At 31.3% G+C, this 27,845-nt stretch overlaps 1 protein-coding gene across 3 annotated transcripts; it reads right to left on the bottom strand.

Moving 5' to 3' along the window:
* Window positions 1–92: 92 nt before the first annotated feature.
* On the bottom strand, window positions 93–27,845 carry LOC111413373 (NADP/NADPH phosphatase nocturnin). 3 transcript variants are annotated; one of them, XM_023044336.2, is made up of 7 exons: window positions 27,441–27,845; window positions 10,386–10,651; window positions 4,533–4,750; window positions 4,412–4,477; window positions 4,230–4,351; window positions 3,957–4,163; window positions 93–799 (listed from the first exon to the last, which is right to left on the bottom strand). In XM_023044336.2, exons 2-7 carry the CDS (start codon window positions 10,454–10,456, stop codon window positions 305–307), a joined length of 1,179 nt encoding a protein of 392 aa, XP_022900104.1. In that variant the 5' UTR covers window positions 10,457–10,651; window positions 27,441–27,845; the 3' UTR covers window positions 93–304. The 3 variants fall into 3 exon arrangements, with proteins under 3 accessions (XP_022900104.1, XP_071055304.1, XP_022900095.1); XM_071199203.1 differs by lacking the exon at window positions 27,441–27,845 and adding an exon at window positions 18,063–18,232; XM_023044327.2 differs by lacking the exons at window positions 10,386–10,651; window positions 27,441–27,845 and adding an exon at window positions 18,063–18,275.

Here is a 27,845-nt window from a genome sequence, read left to right as displayed (position 1 = left end):
TAAGTCAATCACCTCAAAAAATATTATGTATATAAAAGATATTACGAAATAAATATCACAAAAAATCCATATCAATAAAACCTTATATACAATGGTAACGTAAGTAGAAATCGCGCTTCATACCGATTACAGAGGAAACTTAACGTAAAATTAAATGCTGTATAAGTATAAAATTTACGTAATTACGTTTCGTATATTTTCCTTACAAAAACTAATTGTCATTTTACTTTAAGTACTACCGTACAATTGTGAGAGTTTAATAGATTTCGAAAAGTTAATGAGATTCATTCAGATATCAACTGACTTAACATAATAATTTAAAATCGGTACATAACGAGAAATGATCGGAAGGATAACAAAATGAAGGCACACGATCTTCACCAATATCTTCACCGGAAGGTAATTCTAACACGGCATCGACTTCTAATTTTTTTCTACTATAAAAAATATAATCGATGGTGTGACAAATTTCTCCCTCGTCTCTTATTTTCCAGGTTGTATACGGTGGTTCACAAGGAGAAACATCCGGTGGTTGACAATCGGCGTAAGCACTCGATAAATCCAAGAAGGAATTATTCGTAACCGTTGAATAAACTGGTTCGCTGGGTTCAGCGTTAAAATCGCCGCAGAGAACCACCGGTCTATTTCCGCAATGACTCGAAACAAAATCTATTAAATCTTTTCCTTGTTCGTTTCTGAATGTCGAAAGAAAAACTCCGGTTCGAGCTTTTAAATGAGTTGTTGTTATGCATATTTCCTGATCGGTCCCGCGTAGTTTTAGTATTACTAAGAGAGCCACCTAAAAACATAAATTTAATTGATTATAAATTTATAACGGTTCTGAACAATTTTATATTTAGACACGTTGGGGGTAAACAACAATATGATAAGAAGAATCACTGACCGTTGATGGTAACCGGCTATAATTAGATTTATTTTATTTTTAGTATTACGCACGATTACGTCTGAAGAAAATATAGTCTAAAATCATTCGTTTATCAATGTCAATTGAAGAACAAAGAGTTGATTACAATAAATATATATTGCGATTGTAATGTTAATTAAATATGTGTTATTTTACATTTATTTGCTCTAATAATGTAGTGGAACAGAGTGATCTTCACCTATTTTACACATATTTCACTATCATTAATTAAAATTTTCTTCTGACTTTTTATGGAACCTCCAAAGATATCTGTGCTAGTTGTATCATATAAGCACCTCAGAGGTAAGGTGTATTAAGTCACATTTTTTGCGAAATGAGTTATCTCCACCATATGTATTTGTTTAAACATTAACCCATTAACTGCCAACTTTTTTCTTTGAATTGTAATTTGCCATGTGAAGTACGTTAAAATTTATAATCCCCAAATGGGGATCGTGGCAGCTAATGGGTTAAATCCACTTTCAAATCTCTCTCCTTAACAATTTCAAGTTTGTGACTTAACATACCTTATCTGAGGTGTTCATAGTCAAGAGAATGTTAGAGTGCACTATTAATGGACAGCAGAAAAGATAATTGAGACAACACTATTTGCACAGGGAGAATCCTAGATAAAGTTTGGTAATTGCTAAACCATCAAATCAATCGTGACAGCAGAAAACCATATAATCGTTTACAGTAATGTATAAGACAGGAAGTATATCGCTTTAAGCAGTTATTTCGGAAAAACTCTTAAACATTTATAGTTTCAGGCAACTTTTTTCAATTTAAACCGAAATTTTGGATAGAGTGACACTAAATATGTAGTTAAATATCAGTACTGCCGGTACATTTCCTGCAGCGCGATATTCGCTAAATCATTTCATCTAAATGGATAAAAACATGGATTGGGAGTTTAGGAAGATCTTTTGAAGACAACTTACGAAACAGATATTTGACAGGCCACACTCAGAATGCTAGTGAAAACTGGCTGTTTGACTATTTACCCGAAAGCAGCTACATTTCCATTTGGAAATAGATGATTCATTAAGTATTATTATTGGCAAGTAGCCAAAATATACGTTGAAAAGGTGGAGGAATATCGAGTTATTCAGAGAAAAGAATCAGAACCTTTTATTGATTAGTTCAACAGTTTAAATATATTACTAAGTTGTTAACACTGTAACGAATATGAATGTCCAAAGCGAAGCAACTTACGTCATAACCTTTCAGGCGACGATCTCGATAGGGCAATTTGGAAAATAGAAATTGGAAAATCCAACCTACTGACCAATAAACTATTAATAGTTTAGTATTAATGCACGAGTTTATGAGTAATCATTTGATTTTGCTTTTTGGTTTTCAATGTATTCCATATTCAATGTATGTAGTGTCTTATCGCTTCAGTTTTTTTAACAAAAGTGCAATTCGTGCATATCCAATATTTTATCTTTTCAATAGAAAGATAAAAGTTGTTGGCTACGGAAATGAGTTGCAATGACCTCATAATCACTCCATTTATAAATAAAGTATATTTTACGCAGTTAGTCAAAACTTAACCTCCTAATAACTTCTATAATATTTAAGTTCACAAAATCCATTCAGTTGTATGATCTAATACAGGCAATATTGGATTTGTCTGGATAGTATTTGCATTTTGTATTCAGAACTTTTATTCAATTATAACAGAGACAGAATTGCTAGGAAAAGCAAGGAAGAGCAGAGTTTCTGGAATCTCTTCTTCTTCTACTTGATTTAGACCTTTATTAGCATGTATTGATTTGATCAAACCATCACTATAAGCATCGTAATAGAGATGTCGCTATATTGAACTGGATTCTTAAAGTTTTTCCTCTCTCATGACTGCTCAAGATACTCAGTCCAATATATTTAAATTGACTGACTTGTTCCATGAGCTTGTTTTCTTCCATAAGCTTGCATCTTGTTTTTCATAACTTTTGTTTTATCGATGAATATAGATCTAGATCATCTTTAATTTCTGCAGTAATCGCATCAACGTCTGCGTATGTACTACATGCTGACTTTATCATTGCTCATTCTAAAGCCCAAATTCAACGACACCTCCTGTGAAATTTTGTCCATTATTCTTAAGTCAATTAACAGTAATATTCCACCTTGTGTCAGAATATTAGCAGTCGTATGCTTGCCTGATTTAATCTTTGTCATATTACTTGTTACATGTTTTGTATTACTTGTATAAAATTGGATGTCGTTCCTTTCTCAATCAGTAATCTCAGAATGTCTAGGCGTACTGTATCAAAGGCCTTCGTTATATGAACGAAGCAGATGTAAGCATCATCTATTTTTTTCTCTTTATTTCATCATTGAAACGAGTAAAGTTCAAGCTCGAGCTACCAGGACAGTTTCACTGACACAGATTCTTCTTTAGACAAACCTTATTTTACAACATTTAAGCAGACAAACTTAATAAGTCATGTACAACTCTTATTAACAAATGTTCCTTCTATTCTTATTACGTTTTGCTATTTTGATTTAATTTCGTATTATAATATTATAGGTTTAAAAATAAATTTTCAATTTTATCATACATTACAAAATACACCGAACTGATAGTGATTAAAAGTCAGATTATATTAAACTATTTGTTATAATTCACTTATATTTTTTGATATATTTTTATAAAATTTCCATTTAAATAGTTATCTTCAAAGTGTTTGTTTCAAAATATTGTTTTAACAATTCGTAATTGATCTTCAATAGTCTAAAGATTAAATAATTCAAAATTAAATTCTAAAAATAATTCTTATGAATAACAAATAACCCGGCCAGCCTTAATTCAGTCTACAATAAAAAACTTATCTCTGAACTTTGGACAATACTTGGCATTTGAAGTTTATGTAAGAAAAAGAAATACAAAAATATGATATCGCATTTTAATTTTGAATGAATAATTTGGTTACGATGATTATTCTTGATATATATATTTTTAATCCTTTTTTATTTTGTATTAATATTTATAAATAAATAGGAGTAATAAAATAAAAAAAGTTACCTGATTGCTTTGCACCTTCCATATTTCCAACACTTTATATTCGAATTGTAACAAATCAAATTTATCAGTTCGATAGAATATTGCGCAACCATCCGGTCCATTGTTTCCATCGATGTAAACACAGGGAGAATCTGGTTTAGGAAAAAATGTGCCGGAATATCCTTGTGTTCCCAATACGTATTTTAAATAATTAAAGTGATCGACTTCCTGTTTATAAAGAAACCAAATTTATATCAGTAAATGCTGAATAAAAATAAGTAAATCAGTTATTACTTGTAAGCATATCACATCTGGACAATACTGAACAATTTCTTCAACCATTTTATACTTTCTACTTTCCCAATCAAGGGCTTGAACAGGGCAACGAGCAAAGTTATCATTCATGCGTCCTAAAGCTATTAGAAAAATTAATTGTAAATTATTTATTTTATAAATGTTTAATTAATTAGATTAACCTTGTGCCAAAACGTTCCATTGAAATACTCTTAAAGTAGAGGGAGTTGAAATGTAATCACTACAACCTAAAATAATCAAAAATTACATATTAACAAACATTTACAATTAGTGATATTTTACCTTTTGAATAAGAATTTAGTTTACGATATTTAATACCGTAATCACTAAAGTATGGTTCCTTAGCTTTTCTAAATGATCTTTTAAAAAGTGGATAGTGTTGTTTATGTTTTTGACAAAATTGTATCAATTCGTGACGACTGATACCTTCGGGTAATCGAACTTCTTCGTCTTGACAATCAGAGTTGAGTATTTTAGGAGCAGAATTAAAACTTCCCATTCTAAAAGAAAAATTACTTATTAAATTAGATATGAATAGGTCGCGTTACGATTTTATAACAGGAGTTTCTTACGAAATCATTATCGAACAATATTGAACAATATTTAACTACGCTGTAATAAAGATTACTCATTATATATACGAATATTATCAAAAAATTACGGAACTTGCGGTTTTAAAAGTTTTAATTTCTACGAATAATAAAATTAACTATCTCTCTGTGAAATTTATATCGGTAATAGATTACGTGGAACAAGAATAAAAATAAAATTGCATTTAATTAAATAACAAAATGTATTTAGAAATGATATCAGGTTTTAAGACATACCTTTGTAATACAGCTTTTTTAAGTAATAAATTTTTCTTTTGGCCATCTCTAAAGTTAGGAACACTCATTTTGAGAGTCAACACAAAACTAAAATTCGTACTATTGTCACGTACATACTTCCGAGTTTATATATACTACACACTATGCAAATGTAAATCAGTAACGCATTAACCTCTCTGTAACTTCTAATACATTATGTATAAGAATGCCAATATCTGTTTGTTGTGCGAAGTAAGATATGGAAGATAGAACGGTCTTATTATAACTTGCACTTTTTTATGTGCAAATAAAAAAATTGAGTGTTTTTGTTAAACGTTTGGAATTAAGTTTTTAAAGAAATGTTAGTATATGAGAATTTGTGGAAATACTTTTTAAAACTTATTGAATTACATTATCAGATGTGTCTTGAAGCAGCGATAGGTTCTGATTTGCCAAACTATCTTAGAATCATTGACATTAATAATAAATGAAAGGATACAATATTGTCGTGTATACAATAACCTATAATTGAGTCATCCGATTTCGTACTCGTCTTACGATTTGTCACCATGTTCTGCTCACCATTTGTCTATGTATTCTGGCTATGCTGTTGTTATCATTGATACATAGTAAACCGGTTGTTCTATACGTTTCTAATTAATAGATTCATTAGCAAAATGATTTTCATTCATTTCCATGTTTATAATTAATACTTTATACGCCATCAATTTCGTTGAATAACATCAAATAAATTTTGAAAAACATCAACAACTGTCAGAATGCACTTTCAATTTTAATTGTATCGTACATAATAGGGTTGTAAATGAAAATAATTTTTTGCTTGAGGGTTAAGGTATACTTCTTGTCTTACTTTCATTCTCTTAGCTAAAATATATCTCACTAAGTTGCAATGTACTTCGCATTTTTATTACATAATTTCAGAAAAAGGTAGTATCTTAAAAGTAAATGCCATTTTTCATTGTCATGAAGTTTTTCAAGAAATACAGTTTGTAGTTCTTTGCGTGAATCAATTATCTCACTTTCTTGAAACATTTAAATTCTATCTGAACGATCTCAAATGAAAGGAGTTGAGCTATAGATTTGACATAAAATCATGTGATTAATTGAAACTTGACTGGTATTCGTGGCTTAATTTGAATCTTTGATAAAGTTGTGTAGAAAATTAGTAAAATTATTCAACATTTCCAAATTTAGCTAAAACTTGCGAAGCTAATTTGGAAATCGTTATTACTATATCTGAATAATATTTCATTAAAAAGTGCTGGAATATCATTATGTCTCTCTGTATTTTCTGGTAAATCCAGTACATTCATTTGTACTCCGACATACATAGTAGATGTGTTCCTTGTGCGAGGTGTTATATCCTGGAGAGTAAAATAGGAATTCATTTGCATAAGGACCACTTTTAATAACAACTTTTAATTTTATCCCACAAACAAATCTAGCTCTTAACCAATGAGACCGCTTAAAACCACTGTGAATATGATAAGAATCCCCTGAATAAGAGTCCTCTGGTAAAAGTGGGCCTGAGAGAGGAACAATAAAAATATTGGTTATCAAGTTTCCTTCCAATATATACAGAAGAGAAAATATAGAATTATTTGCCACCATTGGGGACATGATAGCTTAGTCGTAAGTCATACGGCTTTCATACAAGTACAGAATAACCAGAAAGGACACTGGGGGTATCCCACCAAACCTCTGTTTGTGCGGCTACGCCATGTTTTAGAAGGAGCACCTTTTTGTTATTGATGTGCCTTTGGTTCCTTTAACAATTTGGCTTTTGGCTTCTCTCGAAAGAAGTCTCAAGCCAAATTCTCCAGATCGTTGGGTTCCCTTCTTAATGATGGCAGAATTTAAAATGAGGTCAACAAATGCGGTTCCTTCAACATCAAAGGAACCGACACCAGTATCATTTCTGGTTATTTTATGACACAGGTGATCCCAAGTTCGAATCCCCAGCACGGACATACTTTGTGAATCCTTGTATCCTTTTTCAATGGCAGTAAATGAAAAGGAGAATACATTAGGAAATCTTATGCGCAGAGGCAATTACATATAGACAATTAATGCCTTGGTTTATTTATGTGATATAGGCTCACTTTTACCACCTCTTGATAAATTTATCCCATAGATAAATTCAGCTTTTTGACCAATGAGAGCGCTTAAAATCGCTGTAACTATGGTAATTATCCTCTAGGTAGTTTATCAGGAGCATGGTAAAAGTGGGCCTTAATATCTCTAATTTAAAATAGAGATCGACATGAAAATACAACCCCGTTTCTTTCATTGTTTGAGAAGTCACAACGTTTCTTTGATAGTCTTTAAGGTTGATGAGGAATACCAGTCAGAAAAACAACCACTACGTGGGGATACACGCTGAATAAAGCCAATAACGCATCGACTAAAAAAATAACACATTGATCAACATACACGTGATTAAAACAATTACACCTATCACCTTTCGTGTTAATTCATTTTTAAAGCCATCATAATGTGAGCGATCAAATCAACAACGAATCCGGTGACATTTGCTTATACAACAAATATGAAATATGTAAACAAAAGTTGAATTTCTTTTTCAAAGTTGATGGTATGAACAGAAAAATACAAAATGAATTCAATTTCACACCTCCTGCATTGGATTTCTCACAATCTGTCGTATCTATCACACTGAAAAATGACGTAGTATTTACAGATTCACCGATTTCAATCATTTAGATAAAGTTTGACATATTTTAATACTATCGATAGTATCACACTATCGATCGTAAGCGAAATTAATCACAGAAATACTTTGAGATAACAGGTAATCGCCGAGGATTCTATATTATTTTTAGATAATCATCAAATTTGACGATGAATAATGGAGTTACTCAGCCCGCACTTATAACCACTATTTATAGCTTTTGCGCAACCCATTACTTTCGTATTCCTGGTTGAAAGGTGTAAGATGGTCCCTTATAAATATTTTTTCTGTCTGTGGATTCGGTACAGTAAACGTAAAAATGTATCTCATAAATTTCGCTATAGAAACTTGATTACAGTATTTACGGTTCTTTGTAGCCACCATTATAATAAATACATGTACAAGGCGATAGGAACTAAAAAACATAATAGGTAATCAATTTCAGTACAGTTACGAACATTTCTTTAGAATTTCAATTAATGTTGCTTGGCAGATAAGCTCATCAAGTAAATCTCTAACTAGCTTTGTCCATTCGTTGATTTTATGCGCCAGTCTCTATTGTAATTTCTTAGGCATGTGAATAATATTATAGATAAATGGTGACAAGATCCATAATGAACAAGCAAAATTCTCAAATTATGTTACCACTCCATGTTCAAACCAGTCCACAATGTCTCCGACTGAGCTGTAAGCCTTCTGACGATATGAAAGTGGTTGACCAAAATCGTGGTTTGATTATAATCATCTATGATCTACGGTGGACAAAAGTAAACAATACTAGGGCCAACTAAGGCCCAATATTTGCAAATTTATGCATAATTGACATTTACTCCATCTTTTCTATACAGCCATGGAAACCTTTCAAGGAGTTCAAACCCTTGACATTAACGGTGACAGAGTTTATAGACATATCGACGGATTATCAACAACAAAGAAAGAGTAGAATTGTTACTACGTTAGAAACAACTGACGTTTTGTTGTATTTGTTTGGCTGTATTCCGTTGATGTGATTCGATAGCGGCGCGATACCCTTTGGGATTACTTTGTGGCTTAGGTAATCGATGTTAGTAGTCGCAAATACACTTTTTTTCGGGTAAATGTTGTGGAATAAGTGCTGTTCAAGCATCAGATCATGGTTCAGCAGCAGTTTTTCCCAATTCGTGTAGGTGATTAAGTCTAGATATGGTGTGAGTACCTAAAAAACTTAGTAAGGAACAAAGTTTGAAAGAACTTGAAGGGAAAGCATAGTCAATTCTGGATCAACTCATAGTCAACCAATTAGGACCAAGGTAAACCAAACCACTCTTGCCTAAATCTTTTAAAGACATTACAACGCAAGAAGTCCTTTGTAGGTTCTAACTAACTTTATACTGTGACATGAAGGTAATCGAGTAATAATTATAATTATCTTTCAACTAATTCTATGTTGAATTGATGATTAAGAAGAAGAAAATTGTGGCATAAATATATCACCATAACATTTATTTTTATTATCATAACATAAAAGGTAATAGAAGTGAAAAAGCTCGGTTTTAGATGTTTTTGAAACTAATTTCGTAATAATTTAGATGGATCAAAGTCTTCGATTTGTATTTTTTAAATAGTATCGTGTGCCTTGACATGTTCGCATGACAGATTGTGTCCTTAGATATCCTTTCTTATGATTGTATTAATTAGTGGCCGGTCAACAAATCTTTATATAGTAGCCACATATACATAAAAACTGCACATATTTTCGTTATCTTTTAAATAAGCCAATAACATTTCGTTATTCTTATCTCATTTGGTTATTATTACTTAATTAATTGTTAAAAAAGGACTTTTGTATCGGATTCTTTTCTTTAGAGATCTTTTTAAGAAATTGACATATTTCTAATGAAACTATACAATTTTCTTGTTATTAACAACAAATATTTTTCAATCATGTTGAAGATTTCACCTCGATTTCTCTACAAAGGCATTTCTTTTGAAAAATATTACTTGAATACAAGCCGAAAGCGGTAATATCCGCTTCATTCCAATGTGTTAATTCGAGAAATCGTCGTCTTCACTTTTATATCTCTCATTGTCAATAACAAACACGAAAAATACCCAGAGAAACGTAATAATATACAAGAGGAGATCTTCTTTTACTGATTTTTGCTCGATCCAAGTACAGAATAACAACGTATTGTACTATGGATCATGGATAAAATTAATGTTGGAGATAAAGACTTTTTCTTAATGATATTTTACAACAAATTGTTCTATTTTTCATGAAAATATTATTATGATTTTATCTTTAAAATTCTAAAGTACACCAAAATAATATATTTTTTTAATTAGAATCCATCTTATATCAGTTTAAGCCAGTATTAAAAAAATATTTACTAGAAAACACTTTGTCTAATCTTTGGAACAAAATCCAAATTAAATTTGTTTACGATTTTTTTCTTTTTTAAGCAAATATGTACAATCATCAACGTCCAGACTTCCAACGACCTTGACCCCGACGTTGAAAGATCGGAATACACGCCAAGATTAAATTAGCTTTTTAAGACACTCGGGCAGACAACGACGCAAGGTCGTGACATCGACATTTCCGGTGCGTTAATGTTTTCAACATTTTTTTTATCTCACCTGGGCAACGCTAATAAACGCGCGTAGTTCCTTACAGCGAAACCAAGCGTTTTGCTTCCTCTTCCAGCCATTTTTTTTATCTCGATGATAAGGACGGATATCTTCTTAATTTTAACACTTATTCTTGTATATTTACAGTTTTGTAGTTTTGTTATTTGTGTTCTTTTTATCTTCAGTACGATGACTGAGTATTACAAGTATTATCTAAAGGCGTATAAAAACGGGAGAGGTATACTGTAATGATCGAATTCGTCTTCTACCATGACCTGAATAAAAAAGGTTTTAGGTTGTGTTAAGGTTAAAAGTATACTCTATAAAAAGAAAAGTTGTAAACCAGATCAGCAATTTTTTCTGTTTGATCTTGATAAAAAAGAGTAATGTGAGTGTGTTTACTCAAGGTAAGCTTCATTAAAGGTTGTAATTTGAAGATTGTGATTAACTGGTATCTTTATATAGTCCCATAAATAATTGTTACGGTTTCACCGTAAATACAATATAAATTAAACACCACAAAAAAAATTTCTTATTAACAACTTGATTATTTTATAGGGTAACATAATTATTATAATGACCACAATTTAAATGCAGTAATTGGACTATCAGAAACGATTATTGTAATTGTCTATGCGTTCTTGTTAAGAAAACAAAAATATATAACACTCATTTTTCTTCATTAACTTATTAATACTGTTTCAATCTAAAAACCGGCAACAAAGAGAACAGAATCAAACTGGATAAAATAAGATCGCGTAAATTTAAATCGTTAACATAAACAGAATTTGTAAACGATGAGATTATTTAGAATGTAAGAAGAAACGTTCGTAAAATATACAGTGTAAATCGAGAATTGGAGTTGTTTGTAATGAAAATACCGTTTTTGAATGAAAGCCAATTGAAAGAAATCTATGTATTTAAAAATTTTGTAGGTTTTTAAGAGAAAAAAATCAAGGAAATCATAATTTCCGTTTTTATTTTTAAATTCATATTCAAGTTTAACAAAACAAAATTCTCTTCCCGTGTTAAATCTATTCTAAAAATTTTGATTTGTGTAGTGTTAAGATTATAATTCGTAATTAAAGTATGATTGAACTAACATGTGTTAGTCAAAACACAGAGCAATTTATAAGAACGTGATAAGAATGATGAAACAGGAAACACTTTGATTAGCAGATCTCGTGTTATTATTGAGAGCGTTAAAGATAAAATGCGAATAAACTGATGTAATATCTGAGAAATAATGAGTTACAATCACTGAGTAGCTTACACAAATTCGCAACCATGCGGTATCAATAATCATGGTATACTAAGGTAGCGAATGTATACTTGCGTTTAGAATGACTCTGCTCAGCAGAGTAATTACGCTCAGTTAGCTAACCGCAAAGGTTTGATATTCCTCTGCGAGGAGAGAGACTTTGTCGAAAAGATTGAGGTCGGAAGACTTTGATGTAGATACCTTACAGAGACAGATAATTGATATTGCTTCACTAGTTTGTAAATTGTCTAAAGAAGCTATTCTATTAATTTTATCCGTATATAACTATCAGTATCCGAAACGTACTTACGTCGTACTAATGAAGAATTAAACAACCTTTTTGAAAGAAGATACAACGTTAGGTTTACCAAAGCTCAAAGCATAACATGGATGGGACTCATCTTAAGAATTAGTGAAACCAGGAAAGCAAAGAAAATATTTTCGAGATAAGCAGATATACCAAGAAATAAGAGAAGATGTAGAATGAGATGACTAAATGGCGTGATTAACAACATAAAGAGGCTGCACGTTCAAAATTGGAGAGTGACAGCACTTAATAGAGTGTAGTGGAGGCTGATTGTTCAGAAGGAAAAATCTCATCAAGGGATGTTATGACTATAATTTGTGTACAAAGACAGGAAATATGTATTTTTTACTTTGTAGAACACGCCTATTCAGCGGAGTAAGTCTAGTTTCTCGTAAAAGTTTGATGTTACTCTGCCAGAAGGAAGTCTTTGGCGAAAAGATTGAGATCGGCAGATTCTGACAAACTCACTCGACAATGTGTTAAACTACCAAGAAAGACGGAAGTAACTTTGAACTTTAAAGTAAATAAAGAGCTCTTTAGGGATGCTAGATCATCGTATCTTAAGATTGCTATACCATCTGCTGGCAACAAATGGATAAAGTCTCTCTTGATGGAGCGGTCTAAATCCCTCGTCACCTAATGAATAAGCTCTTATGGAAAGATTAGATACTTAAATCAGAACCTAATGCAGGATTTAAAGATTGAAGGAAGAACATATTACAAAAGTAGACAACTGATATTGCTTTACCAGTTCCAATAATGATCCGACCAGGAGATTATTATCACTGTAATTGCAGATAATGGGAACCAGATCATTTTTTCACAACTATTTGCTGCAGTAACCAATAGTGTTAAAACATCATAACTGCATTGCAAAAAGTGTGCGGAAAAGAAGGCCATGTAACTATGGTCATATCTGGGAAATCTTACATATACATATCTAAATTATAATGTAATAAATTCTTTTCGTTTTAAACATATATATACATATATATATGAATTCACAGTTACTAGATAACTCGAAGAGGGGATACTTGATGAGTATCTGTGTAAAGTAGCTTTAGCGTTTTAAGAAGGATAGAAACTAAAGAGATAGATATTGTTTCAGCTATAACGTCTATAGCACTATCACTAGAACTAACACTAGACCTAGAACTAGAAACTTTCGGGTTAAGCCGTGCGTTTTTTGAAAAAATATTTGACGTTTCGGATGCCATGTTGCAACCTTCTTCAGAAATAAGTTCGAAGTCGAAAGTCAACTTCGACACCGACCGTGAACGCCTTCGTACTTCAATATTCATTAAATTATTAAAAAGGCTTAATCAAAGGTTGAGAAAGAAGAACTACCTTATTCCTATTTAGTAACTACAAAATCATAATGTAGCACCATTGAATATTAAGAAATTAAAATTTAAAAAACTAATAACTTCCAATTTTTCTAAAATTATACAGCAGGATGTCGCGAAGGTGTATAAACTGGTGATGACGACTTTTAGGTAACGAATTTTTGAGTAATGATCATATTGTAGAAGTAGTTATGAGAACAGTGTTGTAGAAGAATCAGAATATGAAGGTGGAGAATAAATAGCTTTTTAATTGACACCGATATGCATTAAACTTGTGTGAATAATTCTTCTAATAATGTAATTCAAGACAATTCAAAGACGAGTCAAAAGACACTTTTAAATTTGTACAAATATATAATATGAATAAGAAAACTCATTTTATCGATTGTACCGTTAAATTAATTCGTTTTGGAATATTATCATAAATTTCATAACACATTAAGTAGATTTAATATAATTATCATACGCATGCTAACTCAATCATTTTAAAAATCATTTAGAGAGTTATATCTTTAACAATTGTTTCTATGAACGATAAAAAGAATAAATTATAGAGGACCGTGAGAGTTGTTTATAAAATTTATCTTGCTAAACGAATTTTGTCACTACGACGTTAACCCTTTCGTGACGGAGTATTTTCAAGATCATTTAGCAAGCCCACATATACAAAAACGTATGCGTACGCTCTTCGTAACGAAAGGGTTTAACATGTATTTATCTCATAATATTCCAGCGTATGATTTAAAAGCAAATTATGAAGAAGAATATGTTATAAAATACAGAATACTAATATCATGATTAAGATTGTGTGAATATAACTTTGGAGAATTTTTACATTTTCTTTTATAAATTTAAAAAATTATTAATAAAAAATTAATAAAATGAACAACTTCTGACTCGCTAAAATAATTTATTTACTCAGAACCGGTTTCAAAACTTAAAAAGTTTCATCTTCAGCTGAATTGTCATTAAATTAAAAAGTTAATATAAGATGTTAAACGAAACATTAAGAAGCACATTAGCTGATAAAAACTTATCAAAAAGACATAATAAAACCCATAAATGTTTAAAAATGGTAACGCGAACATAAACACGATACACAATGCACAACTTTTATAAATACCCGAATTAAATTAGGAGCCTAGCCATAAAAACCGTAATGGATATAAAATATGGACTATTAATATTTTCTTGTTTTAATGTCTCAGTGGTGATTAAGAATTTCAGAAATCCCATTTCTAAATGTAGCATCACAATGAATTTTATAAAACGATGTTTTACAAAAGGGTATATTATTGAAACATCATAGGTCCAATTATTATCGAAAAATGAAATAAGCCAACATTTATAAATACTTAGAAATATATACAGAATTATGAAAATACTATATGGTGTAGATTTAATAGAATGTGTGAAAAATATCAAACTTCCAAAAAATTAACAATCCCATTAAAATTGGTACATTTTTAAAGAAACTTATCCTTTTAACAAAATTAAATTATTAAAATTTTCATTAAATCACATGGATGTGTGATAATAATAATTTGAAAGCAAATACTTATATGTTATGTCAAAATACTTAATAAATTGTAATTATAGTAAACCGTATTATTCTTTTTAAAGAAAGTAATAATAACTAATAACATTGCACTTGGTTAAACATCAATCTTATTTTTGGCATAACAGCAAAGTTATTAGTCATTTTAAAAACCTCGCTCAACGTCGGCACGGGAAAGGTAGATATGGGTCATAAATAGAGATAATACTATGATTTCTAGATTTAATTAACTAGTGTGGCCTTCGTTGTATTGTTTTTATAAGCCGGCATTAGCAAAACCAGCTGTATCTATCGACAACAGATTAATTAGAAAAATGGAATACATTCAAAACTTTTATAATAAATATAAAATTAAAGTAAAAATCTTTTTATTTCTGCGTTTATGTAAATGAGTTGAAATATAATACTTAATTAATAATTAATTGGTTTCATAATTAAACAAAATATCCGGTTATGAATAAAATTGGATGTAAGATCGTTTTTCATAATTATAAAGACTTATACGATATTTGAATAGGTAATTGTTCACCCAGTTTGTATGAAAAAGATATAATTGAATGCTATTGTTGTTTAAAAAAGACTCGCACAACATATTAATAGTCTAATTTAGACAACGTAACTATTTCCTTTATAGAGTTCTTTTGTTTACATGTGTAGATTCACTTGGATGGACTGGGTTGAGTTTGTATTGGTTGTGAATTAGATGGATTCAGTTTCAGTGTGGATGGGTTCTATTGGATTTGCGTAAGCTGAACTTGATTCAGGTGGCTTGAGTCTGTTGTCGAGTTTTTGTGTGAATTTAGTTAGGTTTGCCTGATTTGGTATCGGAATTGATTTGGGCGTGGCTGGCGTTTGGGTTTAAATATATTTGGTTTGATTTGGTTATCATGATATAGGTTGGATTTGGTGTGGACGTGCTGACCGATAAATATTTAAAAAAAAGAAACCGGATGATACCTGCAAGATGTCATGCATAAAGCAATATCTTATAGATATGTTAAAAATAAAAGATATATTCTAAACAAACTAGACCGAAAGCAAAGTGATACTAATATGATAGCAGAAATAAATTAGAAATAGGGCAGAAAGATACCATAAAGTTCCTGAATACAAGACTGATCACGTTAAAAGATGTTAGAAGTACGTCTGGCATTATAGAATTAATGTAAAAATATGGCACAACGATTTAGAGTGTGTGAGAGTCAATCGCTATCAGAGGTTGAAGAGATTTGCTGCGCTTATTTGAGTATGGGATCGCTGAGTATACTATGTTCAACTATTAAGGTTTACATTAAGGTCTATATTTTGTACTTTTGTACTATTTTGGACTACAAATATTACCTTATTTGTGGTGATTGTAAGTTAGTGCATCGGCACTAGAGTTCATTATTCGATATTACAATAGATATTATGAATTTTCTTAGAAAAATTAAATCTATTGTTATAATTTTTTCTTAATGAAACTTCCTAACCTAAAATATCGGTAAAAGAAGATTTAATGAGAAAATTCAATGGTTTTGATCAGTTGGGCAATCAATTACCGATTTTGTTAGAAGATATGGCATTGGAAATACGGCAAAATTTGTTCTTACAAGTGGACGGTTGTCCAGCACATTTTAATATAAATGTGAGGGATTATCTAAACTCACTGTTTCAACAGCGATGGATCGGAAGAAGAAGCCTATTTCTATGGTCAGCCAGATCCCCACACTTATTTTGTTTAAATATTTATTTATGGGAGTGATTAGTGGTGTTTCAAACTCAATCGACAACCAGACAAGACATGGAAAATAGGATTCGGAATGCCTTTCACAACCTACCAAGAGCAGAAATTTAAGGTACAGTTTTTTCCATGCATGAGAATCTCCATCAATGGATAGAACATGATAGATGGCAATTTGAGTATTTAAGGAGACATTAAATAAATTTTTAGAAGCCCGAGATCATTTCTTTAGGGCAATTAGTAGTAATTAGTTTTGCAAATATTATGTGTTTAAAATTATGTTTATTTTTGTCAATATGCCAAATTTTCGCTCCTAAATGGACTAAAAAAACAATAGAATGAGGAATGCTCTCAAAAGTGAGGTGAAGTATCTTGTAAATTAAAGCACTTTAAATTTTTTTATCTAAAACTGATCGAAATCCATTGAAAATAATTTTCAGAATTTTCTCTTATCCACTTTAGTTATTAAATTTTTTATCGCAAGTCTCTTCAATGAGTAGTTTCCGGTAGCACTTTGCACGCTTATTTGACCACCCGACACAACATACAGAACATATTTTTTTACTTGACGATCAATTGTCAGCAAATATTAAAAAAAATGTGTTAAGCATGGGACAAGAACGTGAGCATTCAGATTTCGAAAAAAATATTCTTATCACCTATCTTTGAGTTCTACGCCTTGTTGAAGACTTAGAATGTTTTTCATACATAGATTCAACTCTGCCTTCCGTAATGTAATAATGTTGAATTTGTCATTTTTCAATATTTTTGATGGGTAAGTATAAAGTTAAAAGTTTTTAAGATATTGATTCTCTTTACAATTAATTAAGACGAATTGTTGTAAAGGAGAATTTTAAAATTACTTACTTCCTAAAGTCCTAAACAATTTATTATATGGTTAATGCAGGCTTTAAGCTCAAAATTGGAAACATAATGTTTTATCAACGATTCTTTCATAGGTTTCAGGTTGTACTTTTTCTTTTTATTATCGTTATTTAAACATCATGTTTTCAAAATGGGCTGTTCTTTTTAGACACTTATTATAACAAATTTTAGTTACTTGGATCTCTAATTCCTTATTAGTCAAGGAATCATCTCATTATTTATAGTAAATATAATGATATTAAGATGACAAAAATAAGCACCAAATAATTTTTTGAGATTTACGAAAATGAAATGTTTTTGAAAAACTTGAAATTATTTCTTTTATAATGTTAAGTTATTTATTTATCGATGTTTAAACATATTTGATTATTCGATTGATAATCTGAGACTGTAATTAATAGTGTTTCACTCAATATTACGATTCTTTTACCAGAATTGTATAAACTTTATATATTTCAAGGTAATGAATCTGAATGTTATCAAATTCAGATTGTTAAAATTTCAAAATAATTCTCAAAAAACTTTATACTCGATACATCGTAAATAAAGGAACTTTTAAAATAATAACACCTGTTTTGTTGATTTAAAAAATCTAAATTTACGTACCTAACCAAACATTGTAAAATTTGTTGTGGTGGTGTAAAAATTTCTTGATGAATTTTTCCTTTGGAAGAAACGACAACCCCAACGCCCGTTGCGAGGGTGTCTACCATCGTGAGTGTGTTTCTAACAAACTCCATGTAATCGTTTCGCAATCGCACGCTATCCATGACCACTACTACAGCCCGACTTGAACTGTTCGTGAGACTTTTGCGCCGATTTTTACGTTTTTTTTTAACTCTTAACTTAACCGGGCGGCCAATCGCGATCGGCCCTCAACGACTCTCCGCAGAACAACGGTCAACCTCTAAACAAAACGCGTTCGTTCGCCGGACGCAACACTCGACAAGAATTTTTAATTTCATTCGACCTTAAAATACGTTCACTATCAAACGAGGAAGAAGGAAAAGTGTACCTTCATTATTTGTTGTTACTAAACAAACGATTATTTGGAGGTGGGAAATCAATTTTTATTTTGACAAACGATAAGGAAACTTAGATTATATGATTGATGATACTGTTTTAAATTAATTTATAAATTGGTATTAAAAAATATTTTATAATAATTAAATAACTACTTACTTAAACTTTCAAAAAAGGACACTAATGATTTTGCAAAAAAAAATTAAACCGTGCAAAATTTCTACGGGTCAAATTTCTATAGATACGTCTGTTTATCAGTAATACTCAACTTATACAATCGTTTTTGAGTTAATTGTTCCTGATAAACTTGATATTATAACCAATTGCTGAGTAGTAGTTAGTGCTGATTTTAAAAATTGCGATTTCGTAATTTTCAAGGTTGGAGAAATAATATATCTTATTACACATTCATTACGTTTTATAACAACAACTTTAGTTATTATAGATTTAGGTAGCAGTTATTTATTTGAAGTTTATTTGTAAGTTAAAATTAGAGAAAAAAATCCAAATACTATATTTTGTTTAAACTTTGAACTAAATAAACTGATATTGAACACCTCAAAATTCCGTTCAAATCTATTGGTTTAGTTGTGAAAAACATATTTTAGTTGATTTATGTGTTTGTAATATTGTAATCTAAATATAACTTTCATATTTATAGTTGATTTCATAACTTCCATAGATAAATAATACGTAATCAAAGTAATTTTTTAATTTGTTTTCCGTGATAGTTGAAATTAACGAAAAATAATTTTTCTCAATTATATAAGTTTTTTTTAACAATAAAAATTGAAAGATAACTTTGTATTAATAAGATTGATAGAGTCATTGAATTTTAAACATACTTTATCAAAATTTATTTTTATTGCAAGGTTTATTCAACGACATTGATTTCAATGTAATTTTTATTTAAATAAATGATTGTATTCGGAAAAGTACTGAATGAAAACTTGTAGAGAATTTAACTCAAGTAATTACCAAAGTTCAAATCGTGCGTGTTTCAAAATTAATCAACTAAATAAAGTATCGAATACAGCTAATTAGAAGTAGTTGAAAATCAAACGAGAAATGTTTTAAAGTCGTTTCGTGCCACATTGGTGACATAATAAGCAAAACCTTTAATTTTTTAAAGAAATTGAAATATTCAAAAAATATAAACATTCCGAATAATACAGTTAGTATCCGGTTAGTAAAAAAATAATGACCTCTTTAAGACCACAAACACTTTTTCCTGGGAGCGAACCAGGAAAGTACGTCACAAATTTGGTGCTCGAACAGCGACCGTTTTCTAAAAACCAAGAGAGAGGAGAAATCGATTACAACACCAAATTTTTAATTACCTTTTGGTCTTACGATTCAAGGAGAAATCAAACAAAGATTTAAAAACTTTTTAGTCCTTTAAGGAACGCTGATATAACTGCTATTTCACTAAATTTATAGTTAATTCTTTTTGAAAATATGGGAAAATGCGTGTATAACATATATTTATTCCTTTTCGCAAAATCGGGTTAAAAAAGCTGGGAAAGTAGATAAAATGAGAAAACAACTGGCACAATTTATTGAAGAACTTTCCTTGCATTAATTGGCACTGGACTCATATATCGCAATCAACCAACCAAGATGTCAAAATCTGAATAAGAAATATCGTCTACCGTCCCATCTCTCTGTCTTGCTAAAAGAATTGCCACCGAAATGCGATACGCATTTATTAGCAATATTTAATGTTAAATATGTAGGATAGCCTTTAAATGATAGATACCATGTTTGATTTCTTGTAACATACAAAGCTAAAGGTCAATATGTCTATCGGGGTGTATCGTTTAGTTAAGTTCCTCCTGGTTTTACAACATTTGTATTTGTGAACGAATAAACTCATTATAAACAAACGGTGAGTTTTAATAGTATTAACAGGACAAATATAATTAAAAACGAAAAATAGTCAGCAAAGATGTTGGTGCCGGACCAAAATTTTTCACTTCTGGAGTCGGAATATAGTTTAATCGAAGTAATTGGAAGGTAGAACTTTAACCGAATTCTTACAAAAATAATTACCAAGATTTCATGATATTAACCGATAATATAGCAATCTGTTCATTGAAGACAAGACTGATTCCAAAGTGCCCTTCACAAGTCCAGTTCACCATTACTATTGGTCCGAAAGAAAAATAGAAAGTTTTGAGTTTGGTTACCATTCTAACTTGCCACCCAACATATACTGTTTATTTCCAGTATCGACTTAAAACACGGACATTATCAAGTATGTTTAACCATCGAAATTTGGCGCTTCAGTAACTATTCATTTTTAATGGACGTAATCATAGGACTTGAACGGAAATTGTTTTGTTTTTTTTGCGTACCTGGATGACATTATCGCTTTGGGTTGGACTTTAGAAGAACATTTGCAACATTTAAAAGAAAACACTTCAATACTTGGGTTATCTCGTAACCGAAAAAAGGATTCGTATTGCATCTGTGGGCTAAAAAAACATTATGAAAAAACATCTAAGTATAGCCGAATTTTATTAGAATTTCAGCACCGTGAAACAAACTATTGCAAAAGAAACAATGATGGAGTTGGACTAATCAGCAATCAATTGGACAATCAATTATTAGTTTAAATATATGCTGATATCACGAAAAATGTTGTTGTCTAAATCGATGCTTTCAACCAATGGTTTGGTGCGGAATGAATCTAGTACAAATTAGACAGGTTAGTACAGACAGTTTAGCAACCATTTGCGAGATAGAAAAGATTATATCTTACCCGGAGGGATACAAATTTAATGTAAATGCAGATTAGCAGTAACTGAAATAAAACTCAATGTCAAAAACTAGATCAAAGTCCTCTCGAAAGAATAACAAAATGAGCTACCTATCTACAATGAAGTGATTGCGATGTGAAAACCCGAAATGAGGTTTAGAACTATGCTGCCGATACTTTATCCAGGTCTCCATATCAGCTTAATAAATTCCGGAAAAAAAACAGTGTCGAAAATAGTACTCTGAAACGACGCCCCAAGTAAATAACATTCCCAAGTTGTTTTCTAATTTTTGTAGCAGAGACAATAGGTACCAACATTTTTGGGAATCATTGGATGTCATCGAAATGAATCTATCAAAGCAACGGAAATTATTAAAAAAATCATTACAAATCTGTAGGTAAATTGCTATGGTTTTGCAACCCAATAAAGTAAACTGACCGGCAAAAAAAACCGGCCACTATAAATTAGCCAAAACTTCAAAGCTGGCTTTCTCGCGAACCGCGCATTCGATTTTGATGATTCTTTTTTTGATCGAAAGGTTGATTCTTCGGTAATAATCCTGCGATAGAAAATTTTAGATTTTAGTTTGAGCATATACGGGTTGCAAGAATGAGAAAAACTTTTGTTTCTCGAAATTTGTAATACCCTGTGGGGTGCAACTGCTACAGCAGATAGTGTTAACTGGAATCACACGGTAGCCCAATCTTTTCTGAACATCTTGTTTTTTTATTCACTCTATTATCTCTATTACTAACGAAGATGCAGTGTTTTAAAGCGAACGCCTGTAAAAACAAGACAAACAAGCATAAAAAAAGATAAGGTGGCGCGCTAGGTAGCGTATGTCATTTGTTTCGAATAGTAAATTGACAGTTGTTAAAGCTTTTTACAGTCTTTTAACATAATAACAATCCCGTTGTCAGTAACTGATGTTGCGGCTATTGTTACTTTAATTGAGGATGGCAAAAGTCAGCAATGCGTTGCCCATACGTTGGGTGTACCCTGAACAACAGTTCAGGATGTCTGGAACCAATATGTGGAAACAGGAAATTTCACTAGGCGGCAAGGTTTCGGTAGAAGACGAGTGACAACAGCAGTTGATGACCGATTTATTGTTCTAAACACTCTGAGGAATTTTAGAACGACAGCTGTAAAAACTCGGCATCGTCTTCAGATGGTGCGTGGGGTTGACGTAAGTGAAAGAACTATTCATCGAAGACTTGATAAAAGTGATCTGACTGCAAGAAGACCTGCCAAAAGACCTCGGCTGCTCCAGAGACATCGGCGAGCACGTCTTCAATTTGGGCGCGTACGTATGAATTAGGGAATGGAACAATGGAACATTTTGTCTCCGGTCACCTGATGGTCGAGAGTGAGTGTGGAGACGTCGTAATGCAAGGTTTGCGACCTGCACCATTTCGGAAAGAGTACCTTTCCATGGAGCTTCTATTCCCATTTTATTGGTGATGGATTCATGCTAATGCATGACAATGCGCGACCGCACGTAGCACGTGTGGTTAACGAATATCTTGATGAAGTAGGGTATTGAACGGATAGAGTGGCTCGCGTGCAGCCCGGACCTTAACCCTATCGAATATCTTTGGGACCAACTTGAGAGACGCATTCGTCGTCGTCCTGTCCTACCGGACAACCTTCAAGAGTTACAAATTGCTTTTGAAGAAGAGTTTGCCGCAATTGCTCACTGACATCAACGACATGCACCATTTGAAGACGACACCGAGCTTCTACAGCTGTCGTTCTACGATTGCTTAGAACAATAAAACGGTCATCAGCTACTATTGTCACTCGTCTTGTTTTCACAGGCGATCGCTTTAAAATACTGCATCTTCGTTAGTAACAGAGATAATAGAGTGAATAAAAAAACGAAATGCTCAGAAAAGATTGGGCTACCATTTGATTCCAGTTAACACCCTCTGCTGTAACAGCTGCACCCCATAGGGTATTACAAATTTCGAGAAAAAAAGGTTTTCTCATTCTTGCACCCCGTATATGCTCAAATTAATATCCGTATAAAAATTTCTATCGCAGGATTCTTACAGAAGAATCAACGTTTCGATCAAAAAAAGAATCATCAAAATCGAATGAGTGGTTCGCGAGTAAGCCAGCTTTGAAATTGTGGCTACATGTTGGTGGCCGGTTTTTTTTGCCGGTCAGTGTATATCGCTGCTGCCAATCCAAAATGGCACTAAAGACTTTTTTCATGTCTTATTGAAATAGACATTTGTGCAAACTTTAAACCAATGTTGTATCGATTGAAATTTGTTTGGGGTTATGCCCGTTTAACTGTTTGATATAGATTTAAAAATACTGTTCAACGGTGCAACTAAATAAATAGACCATTTTACCATTTTGGCGTTTATGTTGATTTGGATTGGCAGCGATTATATATGTATACATTTAGTTTGTACCCAGGTTAAAAACAAACATTTAGAATCCGAATTTATGCAACGATTATAGACTTCCATAGACTTAGAGTGAAAGAGGTGAATCATATTTTTTCTGAATAAGGTTGTGTTTTAAATTAAGTATTTTAATAACACCGGTTGTGAAAGTCTACGCACTTGTAAATAATGAATTATCGGATGATAGACACGTTTTACGCAATTAATTAGTAATATTTTCCTAGAACCGCAGGACATATTAGTCAGCTTTGACGTGGAATCACTTTTTCCGAAGTGCTGGTAAAAAGTGTCGTTAAAGGTCTACCAGGAAAACTCATACCAGGGGAATTTCCAAGGTATATCTCAGAACTTGTAGTGTCCTCGTCATCGAGTTACTTAAGGTGGAAAGGAGAGTTTTATGAGCAATATGACAGATCAGCAGCCATGGGAGCGCCCTTATAATTAGTCATCTTCTATACGGAGCCGGTTGAAGCAGTATCTTTGAAAACCAGTCTATTTATGTTATCTAGAAACATGGCAAATAAAGGCATGATTTCTAAAGGGATTTAAATAGTCAGAATGCAATGATAAAGTTGACTCATAGATCAGTAACCAGGACCGGCTAACACACGAAGTGTACCGGAAGGAACGCACACGAACAGGTATCTACAAGCTTCATCACACCAGCACCCACAGACAGAATGAAGAACGACTTATAAAAGATGTATTTTGAATAGTTATTTGTCAATGTATACAGCAACAGATAACATTACGAAAAAGAGAGCCGGAGAAAATAGTCAGCTGTCAAAACAGATTTCGATAAGACAAAAGTACTTGCCAGGAGTAGCCGTATTACCAGAGAATGGCCATTTCATAGAAGTTTGCAATAATAAGAATAATATCAATAGGGGGGATAGTATGAAAAACATAATTACTTAATAATTAGTTACTAAAGTATTGTCCACAATTGGTGATGTTCTCAGTTTTGAACTTGTTTCTGACGAAGGTTGCAACATGACATCCAATACGTCAAACAGTATTTCTATTGTACGGCATACCACAGAAGTGTCTCGATTTAATTTTATTTCTAATAACACCAGCCATAAAAGTCTACTAGCAAATGAAGCAATGGTACTTGAGATAATGGTCAGCTGATGACATTTGTAAAATTCAAAAAGACATTTCTTTTTAATTTTTTTATCTAATAGTACATTATGACTAAAATATCTTCCGAAAGTTTGAAGTCAATCGGATTAATATTTTAGGAAAGAGAAGTTTTTGAAGTTCTTCTTCTTTCTATAGTACATCGCCCAAAAGTCACAGCAAGAAAAGTGCCCAAGCGATTCAGATCCACGGTGCGGTTGGCAGCGTGTTTCAGCTTGTTATCATTCAATTATAATTATGGTCCTTTGCCAAATAATGTTTTGACAGCTATTAAGCCTATTTTTTGATGATGTTGGCAAGGATGTGCTTTTAAAGCGTTGTATAAGTGACTGCACGTACATTAATAATGAAAGTCCAAACCAGCTAATTTGGAAAATCACTCCAAAATATTTCTAGCTGGTTCCAAAATAGTTGACATTGCTGCATTAGTTGTCGCTTCTACTTCTAATAAAGGGATTTCAGCTCTCTTAATATTTTTCTTGAACGGTATGGATATAAAACATAACTGAAATAACCACGAGTATATACGGTGATAAATGAATATCGCATCGAGAAGTAATAATTCTTCTCAAAAAGATCAAAAGGTTGCCCTGAACTTTGCAATTGCAGTAGGATTTTTGCTTTGCAGAGTTGATGTCGACGATTCTCTATAAGTTAAAAAACTTGTATCTTCGTTTTATTGCTACTTAATTGCATTTTGCTAAAAACTTATTTTATTTAATTTTTGCACACTTCTTCAAAATAAGATGGTTGGCGATTGAATGAAAGTTTATTGTAATAATATAAAAATACTATAAATAAGGCTATACGTAGTCTATCATATCTTTTACATTATTACTGTATCCATCAATGCAAGATATTTGAAAAACCAATAGAAGGTTTTTTCTTCAATATAATCTGGAAAATACTTGTGTAGAGAAAATAAAATCAATAAAATATATTTTTTTGAAATAAGTTTTTTTCCCGTCATCATCTACTTTTATTTAACATTCTTTAATTATAGACTTTTAAAATTAATTTATACCGTATTATTCACGATATTGTTGTGATTAAACTACATCTGAATTTCCAATTACCGCTCCCTTTGGCCTGATTCAGCTTCCAGTAATAGTTGACAAACTGCCAATCTTAAAATAACTTTACAAAATGAACAATAGTGACTTGTGCTAATTAACTTAGTTCTTTGTTTATTTTTAATTATAATAATTGCACAACGATTTTAAAGAAAAAAAAACATTTCTAATCGATGTTTATAGACTTTGTACGTTATATTTTTTTCATAAACATTTTAATTATGTTTAATTTTAATTGTTGTAAGATAAATTTTAAAAAATTTTTTAACACGAAAACAGTCTATTATCTAATTGTAACTTAAATGTTCGTAAAGTAATGATAATAATACACACGATTGTTTTTTTAAATGCAAATTAACCCAACAAATATTCCATTGGATACAAGTATTTTTAGGTACAACACAATTAATCGTTCTAAAAAACATTATTAATCGTTAACGCCTGTTCTTTGCAATTAAAAAAAAACATGTACGGAATATTTAACAAATAATATACTTACGTTTTTTATTCAATAAATATCAAAATTTGAATTTGAATTTTTTTGCATAAACCTTCCACATTTATAATTAGAATACGCGACCTTTAATATTTTGCCAAAATTTGTTATGTACCACGGAAATACAGTTGCTGTGTGCACTTTGCACTCGAAATGCATACTTGGCAATTTGTTGTTGAACGATAACAGAAAAATAAAATATCAAGATTTATGTGAAAATTACGATAATCCACTTAAATACAAAATTGAAAGTGTTAACATTAAATTATTGACGTGTACACTAAAAAATAAATTAGATTCGACTGTTCTAGAAATTGATAATAAAAGTATCAAGTATCTTTAGAGTAACATTATGAAATAAATAATCTTGAAGTACTATAATCATACACAAACAGTTTTCTTTAAATAAAGTCATTGTCCGTCTATATAACATATATTTCGCATTCCAATTCATTGTTACTTTTCCCACGATGTTTATTTTGTATCTTTGAATGTCAATTGAATTGAAAATAACAAACGTATTGACCTTGTGTAGACAAAATTAACGTTTTCGTTTAATTAAACACGAATACCTACAACAAACATTAACAGATTGACCAAAAACTGTTCCAATTAATTTAATTTATTAACTTTTTTCCAATTACTTTTAAAAAGTCTCACAAAACAATTTCGATTTCATATAAAATATAAAGTGCTCTAGATTTTATATCTAAATGCATTTGATTTCAAACATTCAACCTTTGAAGCTATAGTTTTTTATCAACAATATTTCATTGTGTTTTCATAACATTTATAATATGAGCAATTATTTAATATACGTGGTTTAGGTAGATTGTTGTGTTAACCAGGTACATCGACATTTGCATATTTATTTGTTTACACTCACAACGCGCCTCTATTTTTTACGTAAAGAACTGCGACGTAGATTTCTTATGATTCTAAAAATACCTTTTAATTGCAATAGGTAATTTTAGAATCAATTCTTTTAAACTTAAAAATTAGTTAATATTTAAAAATTGCTGACCTGTTTAAAATGTTATATAATAATTATTTTCAATTCTACTTACCACAAATATATTTCCTAATTTAAATTAAACTTCAACGTTCAACACTAAGTGTCCATCCATAGAATTAAAAATATTAACTCAAAGTGGAACAACGATAGTTGTTTTCAGTTTGAATCAATTTTTACTTGAATAATGAGATTCTTTCACCAAGAGATTTAAATTATTGTTGGATTTTGTTGAAGCACAGTCTGTGTTTAAAGACGAACTGGCTTTAGAATGGTTATCGCGCTTATTATGTGGATTCTCGACACCGGACTAAGGACCGTACACGCTTGTACACACCGCTTCAAGTCTGAATATTCTGAATATTAACGAATTATCGTCTACTTATCGGCGAGGCATGTCGATAACACTATACGTGATCACTTCTGAGTAGTATTATTTTTTTATAAACGTCGACCACTG

Source organism: Onthophagus taurus, chromosome 1, assembly GCF_036711975.1.
Source record: "Onthophagus taurus isolate NC chromosome 1, IU_Otau_3.0, whole genome shotgun sequence".
In the NCBI taxonomy this organism is placed as follows: Eukaryota; Metazoa; Arthropoda; class Insecta; order Coleoptera; family Scarabaeidae; genus Onthophagus; species Onthophagus taurus.
The sequence above is the reverse complement of the archived record's forward strand: the minus strand, read 5'-3'. Positions and strand labels throughout refer to the sequence as shown.